Source organism: Entelurus aequoreus, linkage group LG04, assembly GCF_033978785.1.
Source record: "Entelurus aequoreus isolate RoL-2023_Sb linkage group LG04, RoL_Eaeq_v1.1, whole genome shotgun sequence".
Classification (NCBI taxonomy): Eukaryota; Metazoa; Chordata; class Actinopteri; order Syngnathiformes; family Syngnathidae; genus Entelurus; species Entelurus aequoreus.
The window spans coordinates 30,400,126-30,427,079 of NC_084734.1; the positions used below are offsets into that span (position 1 = coordinate 30,400,126).

Below are 26,954 nucleotides of genomic sequence, written 5' to 3' on the forward strand. Positions count from 1 at the left end.
ACAGACTGAGCCAGCTGGGGGTATGTTTTTAATTGTTTTAATTTTTAGGACATACTGGAAGGCTTGCAGAGCGCGGAGCCCATGGCAGAGAAGTTGAAAGGTCAACTGAACGAGCTGGTACGATACTCCAGAGACTTGGGTTCCCAGTCCGACCGAGTCACCGTTCTTGTCAAGCAGCACAACAGGTGAGAAGACATTTTCTTGTGTGTTACAAGATGAAGATGACGGCCGGATGAACATAGATGTGAAGCATGGGAGGAATGGGAAGTAACATGGCCACAAGGGAATGTTTTAGCTAAGAACATGATGAAATAGCCTAGAGATGATAGTAACTGTGCTACTCATTTATGTTATGCAAGCTGCAGTGGAGCACTCTGGGTCTACAAATTGTTTACATATTCAGTATTCATTTATTCTTCAAAATTCAGTAAGCCATAGTGAATGTAACCTCCTGTATGCCAATGCCGAATGTGTGCCCATATGGAACTTTCCTGTTTATGCATTTGTTATAAACATAATTAACAGGTCGGGACTAATGTATTGTAATGTAAGAAAGGGGTTTTGCACAGGAACCCTGCCCACAGAGAATATCTTCCTTTATTCTCTGGACCATCTTCACTGCATGGTATATATTAGACCAACCAGTGGTTTGCATTTTGGCCCTAGTAAGGTTAATCTCTTTGTGAAGTTTGCATGTGTGTGGGTCTTCTCCGGGTACTTTTTCCTACATTCAAATTATGCATTTTGGAATAATTGGAGACTGTAAATTGTCCATGGATGTTGTATTATGTTGTGTACTGCTATTGGCAGTCAAGGCTGTACTGTACCCCACCTTTTGCTTGGGATGAATACTAAATTCAGTACTTTTATAGGTACTGACCAAATTCCATCTGTGCTACCTAAATTGAACAGTACCATATTGAGATACCTTTGTTGCACGTGACGTCATGTCCGGTTGCAGACTCGACACTGGCTTAGGCACTTGGCGGGCAAAAAGGCATATTTTTAGCAGACTGCCTCTAGGTAATGTTGCTATTGTCCATGCTAACAAAGCAAACATACTGATACAAAGCGCTCAACGGTAAGGCTTCACTTTTCCTGCTAGCTTGGTGCTAATTCACATTGCATATGCCATATACTGTACATGCTACTGATTAGCGTAAGCAATTTTACATGTCGATTTCAACACCTCCAAATTTGGTAATCAAAAATACAACTATGATGCATGTTAACCAAACAGCTGGTGTGTCAAAAGTAAAATAATTACTGGCAAACACTTTGTAGGGCTCAACAAAAGACAAAACCGGCACATTCAGCTTGATGGCAAAGACTACTTTTTGATTATGGCGTCACACCACGACATAATTGAAACAAATGCATCTACTTCTAGCTTATGAAGCTATTGACATACTGAGCAGGTGAGCTGATGCATCGCCTCTGAGTTGGTGAAAGTTAATTCTAGATTATAAATCATGCCTCTCACTTGTATAGTTGAAGGTTGTTGCCATAAACCGAGAAGTTGTTCAACTTTTGACATTAAACGTAGACCTGGCGATGGCAAGAAAGCCACAAAAAGACGCCCACTTTTTTTTTTTTTTTACCGGCACTAGCATTATGATTAATTCTTCCTCTAAACAGGAAGATATGAACATTTCATCAGTCGGCATCCCAGTGAAAGCAGACATTGTTCAGTAAGTGATTGTTTTATTATGATTCGTAGTTTGTATTTCATGTTCAGCACTTAGCAATAATGCTACTTGATCTGCTTATCACTCAGCTTTTAAAACTTATAGCTCATCCTCCATATATTCAGGCTCAAAAATATAAGGTTCTGGATCATCATTCGTCCCAAAGTAGTCGTCGTTGTCTCTCATGAAGTCTGCCATGATTAGTAGTAATTGTTGAAGGAAATAGTGAACATTATGATGCGTCTGTGAAATTAATGCGCCGCCATTGTTATGGCAGGTTACGCCAGGTCATTCCTTGTTTTGTCTCGTTTTTTGGGTTTAATTCCTGTTTTGCGCTCTTATTTTGTTTCCACTTGTTGTTCTGTCGGTGTTAGCTGTTTGCTAGTTTTTCTGTTCACTTGCAGGTGATTAGGGATGATTGTTTTCACCTGCCGCTAATGACCACTGGAAGAGTATTTAAGCTTGTCTCACAGCTTTATTGGTTGTGGGATCATTATTGAAGTTACAAACGGGGTTGGTGGTAATTTGAGATCTTGTTTTATGTCACTTATTATTGTAAGCTCTCCCTGAGGCTCTATTTTTCATGCACAGCTCTCCTTGTGCTTTTCTGTGCAATTCCCTGCCGCATTTTTGTTTTGTACTTTTGATATTAAATACGGGACCTTCACCTGCATGCTCCCTACCGTCTCCTGCATTTTGGGGTCTACAAAGAGCGTTCCTAACAAAATGTAACAGGTCATAACAGCCATATACTTAAAATGACCCAAATTCATAAATATTATAAATCGTAAATGGGTTATACTTGTATAGCGCTTTTCTACCTTCAAGGTACTGGAAGCCCTTTGACACTATTTCCACACTCACCAATTCACACACACCTTCACACACACATTCACACACTGATGGCGGGAGATGCCATGCAAGGCGCTAACCACGACCCATCAGGAGCAAGGGTGAAGTTACTTGCTCAAGGACACAATGGAAGTGACTAGGTTGGTAGAATCTGGGGATTGAACAAGGAACCCTCAGGTTGGTAGCACGGCCACTCTCCCAACTGCGCCACGCTGTCACGTGCTATTATGAATGTTCCTGTTACAACATAACATATACTGTACTGCATGTATATAAAACATTGGAGGCTTTTGGATGTTTTTAGAGGGCTTTATAGGCGGAATACAGCAAAAGCCATTACCACTATTGTTAGCTGTGTTTTGTTTATGACTAAAAATGCATAAAAAAAGAAAAACTTGTGCTTGTTTCACAAAAGGGATAGGTGAAATTGTTTTTAAAAAGTGTTATTCCCTTTTAATTGGTAAAAAGATTTTATTGTCGAACACATTAATATTTATAACCACATGGACAAACAAAAGTACAGAAAATTGGTACTGTTGAGTATCGGTATCAATTCCAAGGTAATGGGAATATTTAGTTGAGTAGTTACCATTATAACACTGGTTTATAGGGATTTAACGATATTATACATACCATGGTATTTCGGTTTCAAAGTCTTGTGTGACGGTATCAAATGAAAATTTGGTGCGTGTAGTTTTTTTCTGGCGCTTTAGCGATGGCCGGGTCTGTAAATAAATAAATAAACTACTACGTCTTCCAGAACCCTCTGTACATGGGGATAGCAAGGTGGGGGCGTTAAACGCCGTAAGCAGGAAGTGAAGTGAAGTGAATTATATTTATATAGCGCTTTTCTCTAGTGACTCAAAACGCTTTTACATAGTAAACCCAATATCTAAGTTACATTTAAACCAGTGTGGGTGGCACTGGGAGCAGGTGGGTAAAGTGTCTTGCCAAAGGACACAACGGCAGTGACTATGATGGCGGAAGCAGGGTTCGAACCTGCAACCCTCAAGTTGCTGGCAACCCTCAAGTTGCTGGCACGACCACTCTACCAACCGAGCTATACCGCCCCGTTGTGTGTTCATACTCGTCGTAGATAAAAGGAAATCTGTCCCCAACTGGTTGAGTTATGTTGCTAACAGACAAACAAACCCTGCTGAAAACATAACCTCTTTCAATCAATCAATCAATGTTTATTTATATAGCCCTAAATCACAAGTGTCTCAAAGGGCTGTACAAGCCACAACGACATCCTCGGTACAGAGCCCACATACGGGCAAGGAAAAACTCACCCCAGTGGGACGTCGGTGAATGACTATGAGAAACCTTGGAGAGGACCGCATATGTGGGTAACCCCCCCTCTCTAGGGGAGACCGAAAGCAACGGATGTCGAGTGGGTCTGACATAACATTGTGAAAGTCCAGTCCACAGTGGATCCAACACATCAGCGGGAGTCCAGTCCACAGCGGGGCCAACAGGAAACCATCCCGAGCGGAGACGGGTCAGCAGCGCAGAGATGTCCCCAACCGATGCACAGGCTAGTGGTCCACCCGGGGTCCCGGCTCTGGACAGCCAGCACTTCATCCATGGCCACCGGACCTATGCAACTCCCCCTCGCAAGGGACGGGGGAGAAGAGGAGAGAAGAAAAGAAACGGCAGATCAACTGGTCTAAAAAAGGGGGGGTCTATTTAAAGGCTAGATTATACAAATGAGTTTTAAGATGGGACTTAAATGCTTCTACTGAGGTAGCATCTCTAACTGTTACCGGGAGGGCATTCCAGAGTACTGGAGCCCGAATAGAAAACGCTCTATAGCCCGCAGACTTTTTTTTGGCTCTGGGAATCACTAATAAGCCGGAGTTCTTTGAACGCAGATTTCTTGTCGGGACATATGGTACAATACAATCGGCGAGATAGGCTGGAGCTAAACCGTGTAATATTTTATACGTAAGTAGTAAAACCTTAAAGTCGCATCTTAAGTGCACAGGAAGCCAGTGCAAGTGAGCCAGTATAGGCGTAATATGATCAAACTTTCTTGTTTTTGTCAAAAGCCTTGCAGCCGCATTTTGTACCAACTGTAATCTTTTAATGCTAGACATAGGGAGGCCCGAAAATAATACGTTACAGTAATCGAGACGAGACGTAACGAACGCATGAATAATGATCTCAGCGTCGCTAGTGGACAAGATGGAACGAATTTTAGCGATATTACGGAGATGAAAGAAGGCCGTTTTAGTAACACTCTTAATGTGTGACTCAAACGAGAGAGTTGGGTCGAAGATAATACCCAGATTCTTTACCGAGTCTCCTTGTTTAATTGTTTGGTTGTCAAATGTTAAGGTGGTATTATTAAATAGATGTTGGTGTCTAGCAGGACCGATAATCAGCATTTCCGTTTTCTTAGCGTTGAGTTGCAAAAAGTTAGCGGCCATCCATTGTTTAATTTCATTAAGACACGCCTCCAGCTGACTACAGTCCGGCGTGTTGGTCAGCTTTAGGGGCATGTAGAGTTGAGTGTCATCAGCATAACAGTGAAAGCTAACACCGTACTTGCGTATGATGTCACCCAGCGGCAGCATGTAAATACTAAAGAGTGCAGGGCCAAGAACCGAACCCTGGGGAACTCCGCACGTTACCTTGACATAGTCCGAGGTCACATTGTTATGGGAGACGCACTGCATCCTGTCAGTAAGATAAGAGTTAAACCAAGACAAGGCTAAGTCTGACATACCAATACGTGTTTTGATACGCTCTAATAAAATATTATGATCGACGGTATCGAAAGCGGCGCTAAGATCAAGAAGCAGCAACATAGATGACGCATCAGAATCCATCGTTAGCAATAGATCATTAGTCATTTTTGCGAGGGCTGTCTCCGTAGAGTGATTTGCCCTGAAACCGGATTGAAAAGGTTCACAGAGATTGTTAGTCACTAAGTGTTCATTTAGCTGCTGTGCAACAGTTTTTTCGAGAATTTTGGAAATAAACGGAAGGTGGGAGACCGGTCGGTAGTTTACCATGAGGTCAGGATCGAGGTTAGGTCTTTTGAGCAGAGGATGAATAACCGCTTTTTTGAATGCTAGGGATGTAAGAAAGTCTGCGTTCTGCAAAGCGAAGCGTGCCAATTTAGTTTTGAGCATTTTGAAGGGGACACAGAGCTCATCGGTCCTGTCACCCCCAAAACAACTGCACTGCGGATAAACTAAAAAGCTATTTGATACATCCTCAATCCATCCATCTATATTTCTACCGCTTGTTACTCTTGACGTCGCAGGGGTGTGGGGGGTGGCTGGAGCCTATTCCAGCTGTACTCGGGCGAAAAACAAAAGACAAGTCGCCACCTCATAAACAGTCACCCAGAAAATATATTTGAAGCCAGCGACTCTAAATACCAATTTGTGAGGTATTTACGTTGTTGAACGTTATATTGATGGTTAACTTTTCTAAGAAACAACATTTTCCAGACTAATATAAACACGTTCACTGTAGAGGACACTGCTTCTCATAATGTAAAAGTTGAAAGACACTAAACTGTACATAATTTCACACTTGTTACACTGGATGTTTACATTGTCACGTTAAAGAACTGTAGTTTTTTTTTTAAATATATATTTACTTGAAACAGTAGATGTTCCTGAATCATTATTTGTATAAAAAAATACTTGTTTGTAGTAAAAAATATGATTAGAACATTTGAGCATTATGTTTGTGTCCAATTACAGTAAGCGGGTTTATCCTATCCCTCCATTTTACACACTATGACATTTTTACCAAGCATTTTTTGGACATCTACCACAATATTATCGTATAATACCGTGATAATATCGTACCGTGAGATTTTGATACCGTTACATCCCTACTGGTTCATTTCAATAAAGAATGGCAGTGTTGTAGCTGGAATTTACCTAAACTGAGTCAACGTTTATGTTAAAACACACTGTAGTGATTTAGAGCTGTTTGTTAATAATATTACCTTACACCCCCAAATAGTGACCTCCGCTCTAACAAAGGCAGAGTTACACATTCCATTCACACCTTAACATGAAAGTAACACTTGTACGTGTGTCCAGTCAATGTACATCAAAGTCAGTGTTTCCCACAGAACTACAATACATTTGTGGCGTGGGTTGCATAATGGACGGACTGTGACGCATGTGCATGTAACTTTTATGGAGGCTATGTGAGAGTGAGCAAAAAACATGAAAACAAATATTTTTGGAAATACACTTATGACTGCTATCATTTAAGTCTTCAAAAGTATCCAATAAGACCAAAAAAAGTTGTCGCGCGTCGATTTTTTTGAACAAGACAATTTAGAGGGTCTAAATACTCGCTATTACACCAACAAAGTTGTTAAGTTGGCAACACTGATCCCTCCTAGGCCTCCTCTCAAATGGATGCCTTCCAATAAAGGCCTAGTACTCCCTGCAAGTGAGCAAATAAACATCTCATATTACTTGAATATAACCGTTCATAAACCCTCTCAGTTTCTCGTTCAAGAAAATACAGCACATGTGTGTATCAAATCAAAACACTGGATTATTGTTTTGCATTCATTTGCCATATTGCACAAAATTAACAGTCTGCAAAAACCAATATCAGCTCATTATTGGCTGTCAAGGGGATTACTTGTCGCACATGATGAGATGCTCTAAAATACCCTGACTCCTGCCCAGAAGCCCACCAGTGGTATTAAGTGTGCAGGATGTATAAAGTGCAAGGTGTCTGCAAGATAAATTGAACCAAGCTGAAGTTGTGAGATGTGTCAGGCAGACAAAGGTGAAAGTTGACTGACACACCAGTTGCTAAGCGACACCCTTGCCCTCGCCTCACTTGCTTGTTCGCTGTGGTCTTGGCTCGTAGATGCATGCATTTGAAATAATCTTTATTTGATAAACTTTCACAATATAAAGAGATCAAATTTGGTATGTTTGTATTAATAGTTGTAGTTTGCAGAAGGGCATTGTCTTTGTAATGTTTTGACTTATATGTAGCTAAAAAAAATGCATATATGGACCAAATCAGTAAAATAAATAAATATGCATTGTAGTGTATGATAATAAAATGTCTGTAGACTGGATCACATCTGTTGTTAAGAAGCTGTGCAAATGTTTCAGTCAAACAGGCGTTTGTGTGTGCATGTCTACGCTGTGTGTGTGTGCGAGAAAGATAGTGTGCGTGTTTACTGACATACAAGTAAATAACTAATCAGTCTCCTCACTCGTTTTAGAACAAAACACCCACTCTTCCTTCGACCTTCCCACTAATCTATATTCATGAGCAGGAAAAGTCCTCTCCATGCTTCCTTTGTATGACACACACTGACAATAATGTGTACAATATATCCATACCCTTGTGTAAATGCAGAAAGAAGATGTCAATAGAATATGTATGTAATATTGTGGCCAATGAGTATTTTCCTACCCTTTCTCATACAGCAATACTTCAAGTATAGTGTAACCTCTCTGTTAAATATCGCTGTCATGTTGCCTCTACGTCAGCCTTTTCCTCACAGCATCGACCCGTGATCCCTCATCCTCCTCGTATTATCACCCTTGTGAACTCGTGCCCTGATCATATGTTGCCTCTCTGTAACCACCCCAGTCACCATCCCCCACTTTACCCAAAGCTCATTGCTTCCACTTCACCCACTTTTCCATCTCTCCACCTGCCTACTTCTCATTCCTGCTCATCTCCCACGCCCATACATTCACCCCCATAATGTAAAGACAGTATGTATCTGTGTTGATGGGACAGCACGCGCCTTCTTCTTTTGTTCCTTTCCCAAAGTTTTCTTTTCTACTTCTTCCCTCTTTTAGCCTCAGCCTCCATGCATCCAGGGAGTGCCAGAATAAGGAGCGCCTACTGGAGCAGCGGTTCCGTGCTGCCCTCAGAGACTTCCAGCAGTGGTTGGTTAACGCCAAAATCTGTACCGCCAAATGTTTCGATGTGCCGCAGAGCGTGGCAGAGGCCTCCACTGCTCAGCAACGAATACAGGTTAGATGTTTTGCATGCATCTCAGCCAATAATCTAGAAAAATAACACTACCCAACATTTTATATATTTTAGATTGCTATGGTGAGGGTGAAACCTTGCTTTAACCACAGGTTCACCTAAATTTAAAGGCTTCTTTACTGATACATGAACTACCTGCCACAATGTTTAATGGAAATTAGTAATTCTGGTTACAAACAAATAAAAGATTACATTTTAGGCGTCTGTAGATTTTAAAACATCTCTCATTTAGATGCCCATAGTAAAGTCAAGTCAAAGTTTATTTTTATAGCACATTTAAAACAACCCACGTTGACCAACGTGCTGCACATACGACAATAAAAACTGTAAAACGGTGGCTAATACAATACAACAATAAATATAAAATACATTTTTGATTGAAATATTAAAGTATTAGAGTGCACAAGCCTAAAGGGATTCCTGACAAGCTAATACAGTTTTAAAGTGGAGATAAATATGTTAACAATGTGAAACTTAAGAGTTAAACTAGCAAATAAGCCACGTCACCGAATCAGTCCCATTTACTGTTAATGTAATTCTTTCAAATTGAACTTTAAACATTTTTTAGGCAGTTATATTTTATTTTTGACTAGGTTCCTAAGATGAAGATGACTCATTTGAGTAACAGGACTGAAAGTAACAGTAAGTTTTAGCACAGACTTAGCAAATACATAAAATATTGCCAGCCACATTGCACGTTGACACTACTTAATGACATACTAATTATAGTGATTCAACACAAAGGATATTTTAAAAGAATTAAAAAAAAAATCTAGTTAACAGGACTGTGCTGTTGAATTTAATCCCACCCCCAGAAATGTATCTCGGGGTGTACAGTAGGTCGAAGTGCAGGCTTTTGAATCAAGACACAAGAAAGCTCCACAGCGTGCTTCTCTTTTAGGAGTATCTCTTCTGAGGTTATCCTCTGAGAAACTGGCAGGTGTTAACAGCCTGGCAGCCTTTTCGAAGCACCCTGGGGCCTTGGCGGAGAGGCAGGTTCTTGCTGGTTAAGGTAAATGTCCCAGTATGGTCACACTAGATAATAACCTGCCTCAGCAAAGATTTCAGATGATTGTTTATTGCACATATTTATTAGTAGTCAGATTACAGGTAATATCAAGTATGAGGAGAATTCTATTTATGTCCCATTGTAAGCAAGGATTTCAAAGCCAGGGGGATGTAAGCGTGTGTTCCCCTCCCCAAGTTGGCGCTGTTGCTTTGTGAGGATGAGTGGGAACGTCAGCGAGTGTACGGCGATCCAGAGAGGAAGAGTCATGTTTTATTTATCATTGACCTGGTGAGGAATGTGGAACAATGTTTCCACATGGCTGACCTCCAGTAGGACTGGCGTGGGAGGGGGGACGAAGGGGGCCTGCTGGTTGTGGATGGGGGTTCATATGCACACTGTTGTGTCACGCTTAATTGGTGGTGTCTATTTACTTGCATGAAGTGGAGAATAGAGAATAAGCGAGAAGTTAAAAAACAAAAATGTGTGTGTGTGATGCACAGATGGTGGAGTGGTCCCTGCTGTGCTGCTGTCATTGTCTATGCTCTAAAGAGGGGTGTTTTGGTACATATGTGCGTGTGTGCATTTAGTATGCAAAAAGCAAAACTCACCGACTTCTCTTATCTGCCCCCGCGGGTCAAGCCGAGCCTTGCGCCCACGCATAGGGAATACATTATGGCTCTAATTGCTGCGTCTGATTGTGTGAAGTGTCCGTCACTGTGTTGAATTAGTCATAGCAGCAACAATGGAAGACAGAAAGTAAGTCACTTGGTTGTCACTCAGTCTCTTTTACTGTCACATCCTCCTGTTGTTTTTACTGTACAAATGTGTGTGTTAAACAGATCCTTTGTCTATTTCCCCCCCCCCCCCCCCCCCCCCCCAGGAGTTCTTGAGTGACAGGGAGCACGGCCAGGCCAGGTTGAGTACAGTAGGAGCCAGCGGGGAGCTTCTGATGGCGGTGGTGTCCAAAGACAGGGTGGAGGGGATCAAGGCCAAAGTGGCAAACGCGAGAGAAGACTGGAGGAGGCTGATGAATGACCTGCAGTTGAGGGAGGATGCGCTCAAGGTGGTGTAGATTGCTTCTGTTTTGCATTTAAAGTCACATTTACAGTACGTTGGAGTCTAAATAGTGTGTTGAGGCTGTGTTGAAGTGAATTAAAATTACCTAAATAACAATAATGAGAAATTTTAACAACAGATCAAGACTCCATACCATAAGATGTATAGATAAATATATGAAGGGGAGGTGTTAAATATTGTACACAAAGGATAACTATTGTGGACATCCAACATTTGGGGGTTGGCCTTATACAATTATTTTATTTTTGGAGCACATCTTTGTCTTGGGGAAACTTCTCCAGGTTTTTTTAACCTTAGCTATTAGTGCAGCATCAAATTCATGCTTTCTGTTGTATTTTCTAGAATGTATATTGTCAGATGACAGAGTTTGAAGCAAGCGCTCAACCTCTGCTGGAGTGGCTTAACAGCACCGAGTTCAAAGTTCAGGAGAGCAGTGCTCGGCTACACGACCTCCAAACCAAGAAACAAGAGCTAAGCAAACTACAGGTAAGTGCCATGTTATAATTCTGCATTTAAAAATGATGTGTGTGTCAGAAAAGTTCCAGGACTGGAATCACAAAATATATCTTTAAACTACAATTGTTCCCCTTCGAAGTAATCCCCCTGGAGTCTAAGAGACTTTCCTAACCTTTTCTGCAACGCTTTAATGCACTCCTGGAAGGGTTCTTCTCAGGTTGATGTCAGCCAAGCCCTTTTGATGAACCCCTTAGTTTGAGAAGAAGGAAAAAAATCACAGATAGTTGGTCTGGTGTATAGGGAGATTGCAGCGTGGCAATGTTTTCTCGGCCAGAAACTGGGGGATCCTCAGGACAGTGTGAGCAGGCGTGTTGTCATCGTGAGGCCACAACTCTTTGTCTCTTGTTGCGCACTGAACAACGCAAACGCCGCAGGATGTCTTCGTAGACGTTGTAGTTGATTGTCTGACCCTGTGGCAAGAACTTGAAGTGGACGATGCCCCTCACTTTAAAGAATGTGATCATGTCCTGGAACTTTTCTGACATGTGTCATAATTCCTTAGCATAAGAGGTGTTCTAATATACACGTTTTGTAAATATTGTGGTTTTTAGCTTTTCTGTAGCAGGTTTCAAAGTAATTTGACATATTCAGGCTTGAAAAAATGTATGCTGAATCTTTAAGACAATTGCAATAATATAAACTATATACATACTTTTTAAACCTATTTGTGTTTCTTCTCTTCTTCGCTCAAGTATACCTCCCATAAACTGAAGACTTTAGTTGATTTTTCAAGGGCACCAAATACTGTACTTTAGCTTTCCATCAGATAAGCATCCCAAAAGTGTAATCTGAAATCAGCTGGGAAAAGAAGACCTAATTACATTTGTTGAGCACCACTGAATCAAAATAGAGCAACGGCTTGACATAATATAATAGTCAGAGGCAAAGTCAGGGAATCTAATTAAATCCCCCCTTCTGTCACAAGCTCTTTTTTCTAGGATGGGATAACAGAATCTGTCATGTCTGGCAGAGACAAAAAAAAGATGAGAATATTGTTGAAAAGATAAAACAACAAAGGAGGGGCAAAATATATCAAGCCTGTCGCAAAGCTCAGCTCTTATCATTGTTGATATTTTTTTGAATGTACTCTGTCGCCTTTGTCGAGCCCTGCAACCAATTACATGCTTCCCCTCAGCACCTCAAGTACAAAACAATACATGCAGGATAAATCCTCTTCATGTTTAGACCTCCTACGCTTGCAACATACTGTACTACACTATCAAACTTGTCTCTTCATCTTGTCTGTGCGTTGCTTAATTGTCCCCGATTCGGCAAAATGTTATTTTTAATGTTATGACAGTCATTAGGGATGTTTTGATCAAGGTTTTTTGTTCCGATTCCGATACTGATCATCCATGTGTGCAATCGGCCATTACCAATACCGATACGGATCACACGTCATCTGTACCTTTTTTTAAATCATTTATGGTGAGTTCTATTGACCGTTTTATTGACCGTTTAACAATATCAACAAACAATATTTTAACTGGTTCCTTATTCTCTCATTACGTACAATTGTTTGAACAAAATAACTCAATAGTAAGTAGGTAAGTACATTTTATAAAAATTGTACACTTCTTAAACTTCAAACACTTATTTCTCAGTGTTGTTTGAAGCTAGCGTAGCTCTGTTAGCATGCCTGTTTTTGCCTTTCTCTCGGTGTGTAACATATCAAGCCTCCTTAGCCTAGTCCTCCAGTGATACTTAAGATAATAAAAAAAGGCTGTTTTTATTTTTCATAACAGAGGTGATTATTTTCAGTTTAGGGGAATGCTCCACGCTGTGTATAAAGACACATAATTAGCTGCTAGCCGCTTGTCAGGCAGAGAGGATTGGCGTTTGTCATCGGTATTAAAAGGCATGAGTCAGCAATCGGCATATTTTTTTCACAATACTATTTTGTCAATCCATCATCACATCCCTATTAGTAAACTGTGTCCTTAGACCCTGGTAGAGAAAATTCTTATCATATCACTTGTTTGCTCACCTTTTGAGAGGAAAGACAATATGTAATATATTTTCTGTTTCTGACAGTCCAAATTGTTGACACGCTCACATACGACGTAGGATTCTCTGTCCATTGTCTGTTGCAGCGCAATTGCCTCCTTTTTAACAGCTATTCATGCGTAACTATGCCAGTTTTGACACACATTTCAAACATGGTAAATATATATGCCAAACAACAGGCTGAAAGCAGTTTCAATCTTGATTATAATCATCACATGGCATGCGCTAAATGATTATATTTGCAGCTCCTCCTTCCAGTATTGTGGGCGTTTTCAAAACATTTTCAGGCATAAACATGAAGACTGACACGCTGAATGGATTTTACTCTCTATTTTGGTCTCTTAAAAGACGTAATCCCGTGCACACAAGTTTACTAGATCAGCTTTGGGTGCACTATCAAGTTTGCACGTGTTTTATTACACGTAAAACTTTTGTAGATAAGGCTTTTTGAGTTTGAACAGTTTCTTAAACTGGATCATATTAGTACATTGTGGGATAGTCATATCATATATATAGTACATATACTTCTTAGCTTAATCTATTCCATAATTTAATTCCACATACTTATGTACTAAAGCTTTTTGGTGTTGCATACATCCATCCGTCCATTTTCTACCGCTTGTCCCTCTCGGGGTCACAGTTGGGCTGGAGCCTATCTCAGCTGCACTCATGCGGTAGGCGGGGTACACCCTGGACCAGTCCCCACCTCATCAAAGGGCCAACACAAATAGACAGACAACATCCACAAATGTTTTAAATAATTTTTTTTCCTAAGGTTGTAGTTTTCCTCTTTTGTACATTAGGTAACAGGTTATTGTTTGCTTTATGAATGATTTTAGCTGTTTTCAAATGTACCAAATCATTCATTTCAGTATTTTAAAATTAAATAAATAAATGGTTTGAATGTTCTCTATAACCAATATAATGAATTATCCTAACTGACCATTTTTGTTTCAGGGTTAGTAAATAAAGCATACTTTTGTGGTTAATCCCTCATACTTTTACACAATAACTCAGATATAGTAACACTAGAGAACAGTAGAGAATATGGAGTGATTTTTGGTCCAGAATGTTTTGCTTTATTAATTTTAACTGTTTATTGCCACTTTATGTTGTATATTTTTATATGAGATTTCCAATGCATTTGATCATCTATTGTTATGCCTATAAATTTGATTTCTTTCACCTGTCAATGTCTTCACAGTCTATTTGAATTTGTGTTTACTGTCTTTCCTATTTTTTCAGAAGAACATTAATTTAGTTTTATTGAAATTCAAAGCAGCACGGTGGAACAGGGGTTAGTGCATGTGCCTCACAATACGAAGGTCCTGAGTAGTCCTGGGTTCAATCCTGGGCTCGGGATCTTTCTGTGTGGAGTTTGCATGTTCTCCCCGTGACTGCGTGGGTTCCCTCCGGGTACTCCGACTTCCTCCCACCTCCAAAGACATGCACCTGGGGATAGGTTGATTGGCAACACTAAATTGGCCCTAGTGTGTGAATGTGAGTGTGAATGTTGTCTGTCTATCTGTGTTGGCCCTGCGATGAGGTGGCGACTTGTCCAGGGTGTACCCCGCCTTCCGCCCGAATGCAGCTGAGATAGGCTCCAGCACCCCCCGCGACCCCAAAAGGGACAAGCGGTAGAAAATGGATGGATGGATGGATGAAATTCAAAGATAACTTGTCACACCACCTCTTTAATTCATTAATTTCTTCTTTAAAATGTGTATTAGCTTCTGTGTATTCTCTCCTGAACAAAATGTAATTGTATTATCTGCAAACAGTGCTAATTGTAGGTCTTTTGTGACTTTACAAATGTCGTTTATTGATTGAACAATTTTGGCCCCAGTATTGATCCTAAAGCTGCAGACGTGTGTTCCCCTAGATTCATGTATTGCTTCCTGTTTGTTAAGTAGCTTCATACCTAGTTCCAGACCAACACCTTCTCCTCTGTTCTCAGTTCTAATGTGTTGATTAAGATAATATGATTGATTGTGTCAAATGCTTTTGTTAAGTCCATAAACACTGCGGCTGCACACTGTTTATTATCTTTTGCATTGGTAATTTCCTCTGTGTTCCCAGTGGGGATTACTAAAAGTAACTTTTAAACTAATTGTAAATTCCAGCATGACAACATATTTTGTACTATTGTGGGACCTTTGGGACTTGATATAAAATGCTATGTAAATACTATAAAATGGAACCTTAAAATAATGTAACAAGTTACTAACAGGAACTTAAAATAGTCACTTCTTTGGAGCTATATTCATGAATTAACCCTCATCTGTGCATCTCCAAATTGAACAACCCCAGGCTATTCTTGAGGAGATGTCCAGTCGTGAAGCAGAACTCGGACATCTTAGAGAGAGTGCGCATCGTCTTTGGGAGGGGCAGGCAGCAGGCAAGGGCTTTGTCCACCGAGTGTCCCAGCTGTCGGCGCAGTGCTTGGCTCTCAGCAACTTGACCAAGGTATCACAGTGTAAACCTGCCTGATGACTCTTATGTCCATTTCCCTGGCTTACTGTAACTTGTCTCTTGTAATTGGTCTCACTATCTCAAAATCCCATCTACAAAAAAAAGAAAGGTCCTGCAGCCACATCATCACAAGAAAGGGCAAACGCTCTGTTAGCCTACCTACATCTTTTATCTGAAAATGTCATCTTTGAAACGTATGAGTGCTGCAGCAGCTGACCTTTTGCAAACCCTCATTAATGCGTCAACTCTATCTCCTCTGTGATTAATTTGACACCAAACACTGAAATGGCTGACAATGTATCATTCTCTTACTATAGTACTGGGAGAGTGTTGAATCAGATTGCCTGTCCTCATCCTTTCCAGACTGGTGTGGAACAGTTTATTATTGTAGTAGTGCTGCCTTGCAGATAAAATTAATTATGTTGTTGTGTTAATGTTTCTCTTTGTAGATGACAAAACTGAATGGATGTGATTGTGTTTGAAAACAGCATTAAATGCCATGTAAGGTGCAAACATTTACTTTTTATTCTCACTCCTCTCCGAAGGACAAGTCCTCCAGGGTTGAACGCATTGTCGGGGAGCACCGTCTCTTCTCTCAGGGTCTGAAAGAGCTCCAGGAATGGGTGTGCAAAGCTCAGAGGCTCCTGGCCACCTGCGTCTCCGCCACCTCCAATAAAGTTGTGCTGGAGGACCGCATGTTGCAGTTGGAAGTAATGAGGGACAAGACTGGTTGAGGACACATTAATGTACAACTTGGATGTTCAATTAGCCCATTCCTCTGTGTGCGCAGGCTTTGCTCGCCGCACGTCAGGAGCGGGAGATCCAAATGAAGATGCTGCTTACCAGGGGAGAAGCAGTCCAAAGAAACACATCGGCTGAGGGTGTCCCAGTCATCCGCAAGCAGATCCAGGACCTGAAGGACTCGTGGGACTCCCTGCTGTCTGCGTCCATCAAGTGCAAAAGGTTGTGGAGGATATTGCATTTAAATTTATTTGTTCTATGATATGTGTTAACGTCAATACTGGTTATTATCAGTCAACTGGAGGGCGCCTTGTCGCAGTGGACCAGCTATCAGGAGGACGTTGGTCACTTTGTGCTTTGGATTGAGCGCGTTGAGGAAACACTGAGCTGCTCGGACAGACAGTACTCTGAGATGAGAGACAAGACTGCAAACCTGGGAAAGACTAAGGTACTGTTACACAATTGTTTAATTTGTTAAATTATGTTGTTAAAGGTGCCATACTATATACTATTGTCAAACAATTTTTAATCAGTCAAAATGTCCTATTAAATGTCTTACTGTATGAATAGTTCAATCAATAAATCAAAGTTAATTTATACAGCCCTTAATCTCAAATGCCTGAAATGGCTGCACAAACCACAACGACATCCTCGGCCCTAATTCCTCATCCCTCACTCAACCCAATGGGACAATGAAAAACCTTGAAAGGGACTGCAGATTACCCATCCGCCAACTAGCCCCCCTCCCCCTCCCCCAGCCGCCGCTGCTACACCGACCGGCCCGCACCACCGTGACCAGTGCAATGGATGCCGAGTTTTGGCAGTGCTTTGGACTTTATTTTAAGTTATGAAGCAAAGCCTGCTTTTTTACAAACAGATTTGCAATTACACGGGGCAGGCTAATCCTGCTAGCTCACCTTCTCAACCTGTTGTGCTCTACTTTTTTACCTCAGGGGCTCCCCCCACAATAAATGTATACATGTGTTTTTAAATCCAGCTTCTGTATGAGGAAGTGCTGAGTCACAGCTGTCCTCTGGAGACCATTGCAACTAAGGGGGCCAACATGGCAGAACACGGCACTACGCAGCAGGAAGTGAAGCAGCTACAGAACAGATACAACGCCCTGAAAGAAAAGGCCAAGGTATGTGAAGATGTTTGTTTTCCACTCAGGGCCGCCACAGTTTAAATTAGGGCCCTAAGCAGAATTTTATTTGGAGCCCACATCTCCCTGCCATTTTTTTTCACCCTTAGTTTATTTATACTTTTTTAAAATCCAACTTCAATTTTATTTAGTGCATGTTTATGTTTATTTAGTGCATGTTTATGTTTATTATCCTGTATAATAGACTGTATTTATATTATTCACTTGTGAATAATGCTGTATAATAGACTGTATTTATATTATTCACATGTAAAAAATACCTAAGTGTTTATTGTTTATTGTGAGCGAACTGTGGTGCTGAATTTCCCCCTAGGGATCAATAAAGTACTTTCTATTCTATTCTATTCTATTTGTACTAAAACATATTCATGGAAAACCTTTTTTTTTTTTAACATCAATAAACTGAACATTTTTAAACATTTCCAACTCTACTATGACTGGGATTTGATCCCAGTACTTTTGAGATGCGCACTAACGGTGTTTCATATGAAGCGTCATTAATATATCGACCGTTTACATGCACTTCTTTACGTAAAACAGGGTCTACCACGGATCGCTCGGCCCTAATCACAGCGTTTGTTCTGCACATAGGGAGGGGCTTCCATTGCTTTTGTAATCTCAAATAGTAATGTCCAACCTTGTTTTCCAGAATGCAGTCAGCAAGGCCAAGGGGCTGGTGCTGATCCATCAAGAATATCAGCGAGTGCTCCATGTGTTTGAAGATTGGTTGGAGCAAGAACAGGCCACTCTTGCATCATTATCCCTTTCAGAGGCAAATGTGGACACACTTGAGGAAACACTGAAGCAGCTCAAGGTGTCCATACAACTTTTTAAAGCTACAGTCTTTCAGGTTCTTTCTTCTTACTGTATGTTCATTATAGCTTCTACAGGAGCGATGCTCAGATGGTCAGTCGCTGCTGTCGTCAGTGCTGACTAGCAGAGGGAGGGTCATTCAATGGGGTGTACCCCAGATTGAGGACAGAACCCTTGACACTGCACAACAGGAGTGGGTGGCCTACCAGGACCGTTTGGAGGAGACCCAGACCCAGCTGAAGTCCACTCTGGCCAGATTGAAAGAGATGGACCAGAAGTTCCTTACCTTAGGCCAGTGGCTTGAGGAGATGGAGAAAGAGGCCATATTGAGACTTCGGAGGTCAGACAGGGGCACCAAAGAGACTCAGCTGAAGAAACTCAAGGTTAGTCCTTGCATCATTCCGACCAATTATTCGTAAGAGTTGAACATTCACTAGGCAAGAACAAGTAACTGGAAAGGTGCCACAGCTGCACTCTCATATCTTCTGTATTGCTTGTGAGCAGTCGTGTCTCCAAGCATTGCTGACACGGCAAGGAGAAGTGGATGGCCTCTCCTCGCTATCACAGCAGATTCTCGAAGAAGCTTACATCAGTGGTCGTGTTAGCGTCACGGCAACGCAGCTCACTGCCCGCTACCACTCCCTGCTGCTCAGCATACAGGTTGGTCACTCTTGACAGTTTCATTTGATTTCATATTGGGGTATTTTGTTTGTTTGTTTTCGGTTTGTTTTTGTGATGATCCGTTGCCCGGATCATGTTTTGTTTTGGTTTAAGACTCCCTTAGTTCTGTTTTCAGCACCCCTGGGTTTGTGTTTTATTGGTTGCCATGTGTGCAGATTATTTTCACCTGCCTCTGATTAGTGTTCGGTACGCTCACCTGCTCCCGGGCGCTAATCAGACAGCTATTTATTCCTGCCTTTCGCCACACTCGGTCTGGCTGTTTTGTTTGCTCCATGCAACAAGTTACGTTTGTATATTCAGGGGCGGCATGGCGTAATGGGTAGAGCGGCCTTGCCAGAAACCTGAGGGTTGCAGGTTTGCTCTCCGCCTCTTACCATCCAAAAATCGCTGCCGTTGTGTCCTTGGGCAGGACACTTCACCCTTGCCCCCGGTGCCGCTCACACCGGAGAATGAATGATGAATGAATGAGTTGTAAAAATGAATGATGGGTTCTCACTTCTCTGTGAAGCGCTTTGAGTGTCTAGAAAAGCGCTATATAAATCTAATCCATTATTATTATTATTATTATTATACCTTTTTGATACCTGTTCCTGAGCTAAGCTTCGCCATTTGTTTGCTTTACGCAACAAGTTACGATTGGTGATTCCTACGTCTTGTTTCTATGCTAAGCTTTCCTTGTTAGCTTTTCCATAGCTTCCCGTGCTATCGGCACGGTTGTTCTATTTTTGTTTGTTTTCCTGTCTGAATTATGGAAAATAAATCATTGTCCTACCTACACACTGCCTCCGGAGTTCCGTCTGCATCTTGGGGGAACTATCCACGCATTAACATGCAACCCCACCGTAACAGTTTTGTTAGAAACAGTTGAAAGATGACTAGCAGAATACATTCTGTTTTTTATGACTATGCAACACTAGTTCATGTTACGTCAGAGCTAATATTCTGTTCAAGGAGAATGATTCCACTTGTGAAAGAAAAAAGAGGCAGACTGATGTATGAAAGTTCTTGTCACATTTGTTTAGGTATGGATCCCAAAACGAGGTTGACAGTGCAACAAAAAAAGGAAATAGATGGCACCAGGAAAAGGGTAAAAAAGTAGCTAACTAATTTACAAGCTACAAACCCCGTTTCCATATGAGTTGGGAAATTGTGTTAGATGTAAATATAAACGGAATACAATGATTTGCAAATCATTTTCAACCCATATTCAGTTGAATATGCTACAAAGACAACACATTTGATGTTCAAACTGATAAACATTTGTTTTTTTGCAAATAAACATTAACTTTAGAATTTGATGCCAGCAACACGTGACAAAAAAGTTGGGAAATGTGGCAATAAATACTGATAAAGTTGAGGAATGCTCATCAAACACATATTTGGAACATCCCACAGGTGTGCAGGCTAATTGGGAACAGGTGGGTGCCATGATTGGGTATAAAAACAGTTTCCCAAAAAATGCTCAGTCTTTCACAAGAAAGGATGGGGCGAGGTACACCCCTTTGTCTACAACTGTGTGAGCAAATAGTCAAACAGTTTAAGAACAACGTTTCTCAAAGTGCAATTGCAAGAAATTTAGGGATTTCAACATCTACGGTCCATAATATCATCAAAAGTTTCCGAGAATCTGGAGAAATCACTCCATGTAAGCGGCATGGCCGGAAACCAACATTGAATGACCGTGACTTTCGATCCCTCAGACGGCACTGTATCAAAAACCGACATCAATCTCTAAAGGATATCACCACATGGGCTCAGGAACACTTCAGAAAACCACTGTCACTAAATACAGTTCGTCGCTACATCTGTAAGTGCAAGTTAAAGCTCTACTATGCAGAGCGAAAGCCATTTATCAACAACATCTAGAAACGCCGCCGGCTTCTCTGGCCCCGAGATCATCTAAGATGGACTAATGCAAAGTGGAAAAGTGTTCTGTGGTCTGACGAGTCCACATTTCAAATTGTTTTTGGAAATATTCGACATCGTGTCATCCGGACCAAAGGGGAAGCGAACCATCCAGACTGTTATCGACGCAAAGTTGAAAAGCCAGCATCTGTGATGGTATGGGGGTGCATTAGTGCCCAAGGCATGGGTAACTTACACATCTGTGAAGGCACCATTAATGCTGAAAGGTACATACAGGTTTTGGAACAACATATGCTGCCATCTAAGCGCCGTCTTTTTCATGGACGCCCCTGCTTATTTCAGCAAGACAATGCCAACCCACATTCAGCACGTGTTACAACAGCGTGGCTTCGTAAAAAAAAGAGTGCGGGTACTTTCCTGGCCCGCCTGCAGTCCAGACCTGTCTCCCATCGAAAATGTGTGGCGCATTATGAAGCGTAAAATACGACAGCGGAGACAACGGACTGTTATAAATAAATAAATGATAAATGGGTTGTACTTGTATAGCGCTTTTCTACCTTCAAGGTACTCAAAGCGCTTTGACAGTATTTCCACATTCACCCATTCACACACACATTCACACACTGATGGTGGGAGCTGCCATGCAAGGCGCTAACCAGCAGCCATCAGGAGCAAGGGTGAAGTGTCTTGCCCAAGGACACAACGGACGTGACTAGGATGGTAGAAGGTGGGGATTGAACCCCAATAACCAGCAACCCTCCGATTGCTGGCACGGCCACTCTACCAACTTCGCCACGCCGCCCCTGTTGAACGACTGAAGCTCTACATAAAACAAGAATGGGAAAGAATTCCACTTTCAAAACTTCAGCAATTAGTTTCCTCAGTTCCCAATCGTTTATTGAGTGTTGTTAAAAGAAAAGGTGATGTAACACAGTGGTGAACATGCACTTTCCCAACTACTTTGGCACGTGTTACAGCCATAAAATTCTAAGTTAATTATTATATGCAAAAAAAAAATTAAGTTTATGAGTTTGAACATCAAATATCTTGTCTTTGTAGTGCATTCAATTGAATATGGGTTGAAAAGGATTTGCAAATCATTGTATTCCATTTATATTTACATCTAACACAATTTCCCAACTCATATGGAAACGGGGTTTGTAGTAGCTGAGCAGAGATACATAGAACAAAGAGGAGTCTCTCTTGCAAACAACGATCCTACATCCTCCTGCAGCCAGGGAGTCTAAATACGCCTAATGGCTGAGTGGCTAAAGGTGCACCTCGTGGCGCTGCTTCATCAGGTAGTAGAGGGAAGGAGAAACACTTTAGAGTTCACAATGTGAAAGCATCAAGCACAAAGGCAGAAACAAAATATAATCTAACAGTTCTCTTTTTATTAATGATCAATTATAAATTGCTCCGTCGTTTGAGCTTGGGTCAAAAATCCCCAAAAACCTTTTTGTTAGTGCCGTCAAACAATTTTTTTTTTTTTAAATAAGAATAATCACACTTTAGAATTGTGATTATTCCCAATTAATGGCAGTAGATTGCTCACTTGCATAAGTTAAATGAAGCCAAATATTTTGACACAAATTCTATTGTCAAAATATCATACAGAAATATTTTTTAAATGTTTTACTTGAATGCACGGCATTTATTTGCTCAAAACATGGTTTCATCTTAAATTCCGTCGGGTGTATTTGGAAGCCAAATTTGCCACCTCACTCATCTTTGCACTGGTATATGTTTTTAGGTAACCATCCATGGTTAAGGTAAAGGAGATAGGCGGACCAAATAAATTGTGGGATTGATCTGCATTTTTAAATGATTAATGCAATGCTTTTTGATGATTAATTGCATGCGTTAATGCGTTAATTTTGAAAGCCTTGCTTTTTAGACACCAGGTTTGACAAACGCGTTTTCATTGAGGGCCTCATCGCAGTTATGGCTGCCTTCAGAGGGCCGCTTGTAACAGTCAATGTATGAATAAAAATGTCTAATCGCTTCATTATATTATTAGACAATTGCCTATGCATTTGAGTATTAGATTTTTGTATATACTAATTGATGGTGAAGTCAAGGCAACAAATATTTTAAGTATTTATTTAAATTTTTTCAAACAAATTGTAATACGGCATACAATAATTAGGAGCGTTCAAAAAAGTGATCCACATTCGAATTGCGATTTCTTTTTGTTTCAATTCTAAATTGATCATGATTACAAGCGGTAGAAAATGGATGGATGGATGGATTTTCAAAAATCGATTAAAAAATGGCAAATGAGTTATCCTTGTATAGTGTTTTTCTACCTTCAAGGTACTCAAAGCACTTTGACACTATTTCTACATTCACCCATTCATACACACATGCTGCCATGCAAGGCCCTAACCACGACCCATCGGGAGTAAGGGTGAAGTATCCTGCCCAAGGACACAATGGACGTGAGTAGGATGCTGAAAGCTGGGATCGAACCTGGAACCCTTAAGTTGCTAGCACGGGCGCTCTACCACCCAAGCCACATCGTCCCCCCAAAAATACACAATTGATTTAAATCGAGAATTGTGTTAAATTAGGAATCAATTCTGAATCGAATCGTCAACCCAAGAATCGGAATCAGATCAAATCGTGAGGTGAATAAAGAGTCCCACCTCTAATAAGACAATAGTTGTTGCATGAGCAGATTATATTAAAGTTTAAAACATAGGCAATTTAATGCATTACATTTATTTTTGTTGTCAAAATGGAAACAATGAATACATTTAGTGAGAAAGATGAAGTAGGCACTTTGTTTTCAGGCTTTCACGAGCCACATAAACGGGCCTTGAGTCTGACACCTGTTGTACACAATCATTACCGTCTCTTTGGTTAATATATACTACTGAGAACCAGTGTCGTATGCAGTCTATTTTGACAGTGCAGCGACCTCAAAAAGTAATGGTTTGCTTCGCCACATTACACTGACAAGGCTGCGTTGTCGGATTTCTCCACTCTGGAACTTGAGCTCATACAATAAATGCCATTGCAGGGCACTCGTAACGCCAATGCCATGTAGATGAAAGGTCAAAACAGTACAATTCTTTACCATTTTTTTTTATTACAGTACGCTGGTTCGTGGTGCTTTTTATACCATATCTTATTATCTCATTATTGAGTTTATTCCATGGAGTACTTGGACTTGGTTTCCTAGAAGGACCATTGAGGCAGCTTTGAGAGCCTGTGTACGGCTTTGTGTACATAGATTCAACCTCTCTATGTGTCATTCGCTTCTTTTTTGGGGGGTCTTTAAAGAAAAATCAATGGGGCTCGCTGCTTGTCTTTTCTTGGACCAAGGAAACACAGGAGCTCACACAGTGGAAAAGCTACACTTGCACTTCATTGATTTTCACACTTGGCAAGCACACATCTCACCTTCTTTCCACCCTCTCCAACTTATACTCCAGCTTTAACACATGACAACTCTGATGTCGCGGTGGGGGGGTGGCTGTTAACTCCCTCTCAGAAAAAGGTGTGCACTCAACAATATAAGCTAATTGGAGCTTCTCGCTACAGAATTTGGATGTGGAGTGAATAATGTGTCAAAACCACAAAGTAAGCCTCTCTATCCTCATGGTGTTATTGACTCAAAATCTCAGTCAAGTGGATAATGCACCTACCCCCTCCCCTGCCCGCACCCTCTTATACGATGGGGGGGATGAAAGAGGCAATGTTTTTTGTTTTGATGCCTGTTCACAAATCTTGGTGGTTAAAGCCTGCTGGAGTGCAACCTTAAAAGAAGAGATACATCTTACAAACACAAACAAACCTGCTGGCTGTGGTAGTTTTTGTACAAATTACACAAACAACGAAAACAAATGACACCTATGTTGAAATGATGACGAATTCGCATACAGTTGCACAAGTAAATGGATGACAGATTTTATATTGACGTATATATATATTGATTATTTGCGCTCTTAAGTCATAACTTAAATCTTCTTTCTCATCAAATGCTCTTGTAGGACACGATCAAGCAATTACAGGAGGAGCTGAAGAGTATTGAAGAGGCCGAAAACCTTTGTGTGTCCTTTACGGATTGGATAACCTTGACGCAGAAAAACTTTACAGAAGTAACCAACACATCGGAAGCCCTGGACCGCAACGCAATGGACAAAAAGCTGAAGAAACTTGAGGTACTGGTCCAATTAAATATGTGTGGTGAAGGCAATAAACATTAATTAACGCTCAAGTTTTCCTATAGCGCTTGATGTGTTGCAGTAAATTAGGCATGAAAAATAATTTTGAGTGTTTACATTGAAATAATCTGTTCTCATTGTCAAACTAATCTGTTTAATTGTATATGCAATATTGTAAGTAACTCTGGCATTCCCATGTTCTATGCAAATGTCAAAAATACTGAATGAACAGATTAGTTAATATTGTTAGTTAGCCACATTGGGCTGAGCAGCCTGGACAGTGATTTAAGGTTATCATGTTTCAAGCAGGAGCTGGCTTTAATCTTTAAAATTTTAGGTATCAAACATTAGGGCAGAAGTCTTCAACATTCCTCACAAACATAGCGACTTTGACAAAAAGAAATGGAAGGTGAGCTATTTGTGTTTTGTTTATATAACTGGTTACATTTGAATTGTATTTTTTTTACAACTCAAAACTGTTTATGCTATTTTGGGGTAATTTTATATTTGGGCATACTGTCTGAATTGAACAGTAACTATAGAAAAATACTAAGAGTTTAACGGGGACCTATTATGCAAAACCAACTTTTCTTACCTGTTTTTGTTTATTTAGGATCCCCATAATTCCCCAAAATTTGAAATCAAAGCACATTTATAAAATAACCTTGCCTTCTTCCAAACTTGCTCCAAACGAGCCGTTTGGAATTCAAGAATTTTGTGACATATTTTGTCATTGTTGCGTCAGCGGATATTCATCCAGTATATGGTAGAAGTTTACCCGAAGAGCTTTGCGTCAGTCCGCCATTTTTATTCGGTTGTAGTCCAACGTTGTAGTCAATACGGTACTTAATTGTCTCCATCCTCTTGTTGTTGGGCAGACTTAAAATTCTCTGTTGTTGCCATTGCTAGTAAAAAGTAGCATATATTTCTAACGTATATCTGTCAGTTGACTTGACATTGAAGCACTAAAAACTACAACATGGCTGACAGGGTGGAGACGCAGTTGAAAAGGGCTTGGCTTGGGGGGGAGGCTGTGGCATGTAAATTAGACCACCCACAAAACTGCATTCTGAAGAGACAATCAGAAAACTGTTTGAAGATGGTCTGTAGAACATAATCTATGCAAAAGGTTGACCAAAACATACCCATATGTAGACCTAAACGAAGTGTTGTAAATGTAGGAAAACAAATCATAATAAGACGCCTTTAAGAAAATATTCAGTTCCTCCGGGATTTTGCGTACTTTTTTTTCTGATTGTTGCAGCCTAAAATGCCTGAATTCGCCGCAGCTTTTTCAGAAACTTACGGCCAAAGTTGCCTGTCTATTTTTTTTTTTCAATAACATTGAATCAATTAGATGAATTTGTTATCTATGTTTACATCTTCCTTCTGCAGTAATTCAACAAAAATTGAAAAAAAAAATGTATTGATGTATTACTCATTTTTACCACACAGACTTAAAAGTAGAAACACCAGATGGCCGTAAAAGCACATACTCAAAACTCTGTGTCCAATTACTGTACTGTCCCCCCTATTATGTGGGGGGACAACAATTGTTGTTTGATCAAAAAAGAGTTAATATATTGTTACACTTCGTTGTCCCTGCTTTCGTCTACACAAGAAACTAACATATATTTTGATTAGACCGTTGACATGCACGTTTGAGCGTCGCCCAGAGACAATTACAATTGCCAAAAATGACACTGATAATCCAAAATACGCAGGAAAGTTGTGGCCACTGGTCAGAGTTGCAAGGCCAATTGAATTGGTTGAATTTGCGTGAAGGAGCGTGATCGCAACATCGCAAAATCCTGGTTGGACTGAATAGTCTTTGATTCTTTGGTGAGCTACTCAAAATCTGGTGGTGACAACACTGGTGCTCA

The 26,954-nt window shown here is 40.7% G+C and overlaps 1 protein-coding gene across 2 annotated transcripts in view; it reads left to right on the forward strand.

Annotated features, from left to right (window-relative positions):
* Window positions 1-26,954, forward strand: part of syne1a (spectrin repeat containing, nuclear envelope 1a) — a 178,765-nt gene that overhangs the window by 80,207 nt on the left and 71,604 nt on the right. For both annotated transcript variants that reach the window (XM_062044566.1, XM_062044564.1), the window contains 13 exons: window positions 49-185; window positions 8,360-8,537; window positions 10,445-10,627; window positions 10,984-11,127; window positions 15,475-15,630; window positions 16,182-16,346; window positions 16,427-16,599; window positions 16,672-16,825; window positions 17,375-17,518; window positions 18,189-18,353; window positions 18,421-18,735; window positions 18,857-19,012; window positions 24,898-25,068. In XM_062044566.1, coding sequence (XP_061900550.1) covers window positions 49-185; window positions 8,360-8,537; window positions 10,445-10,627; window positions 10,984-11,127; window positions 15,475-15,630; window positions 16,182-16,346; window positions 16,427-16,599; window positions 16,672-16,825; window positions 17,375-17,518; window positions 18,189-18,353; window positions 18,421-18,735; window positions 18,857-19,012; window positions 24,898-25,068 — 2,241 coding nt within the window. The remainder of the gene's footprint in view (window positions 1-48; window positions 186-8,359; window positions 8,538-10,444; window positions 10,628-10,983; window positions 11,128-15,474; window positions 15,631-16,181; window positions 16,347-16,426; window positions 16,600-16,671; window positions 16,826-17,374; window positions 17,519-18,188; window positions 18,354-18,420; window positions 18,736-18,856; window positions 19,013-24,897; window positions 25,069-26,954) is intronic.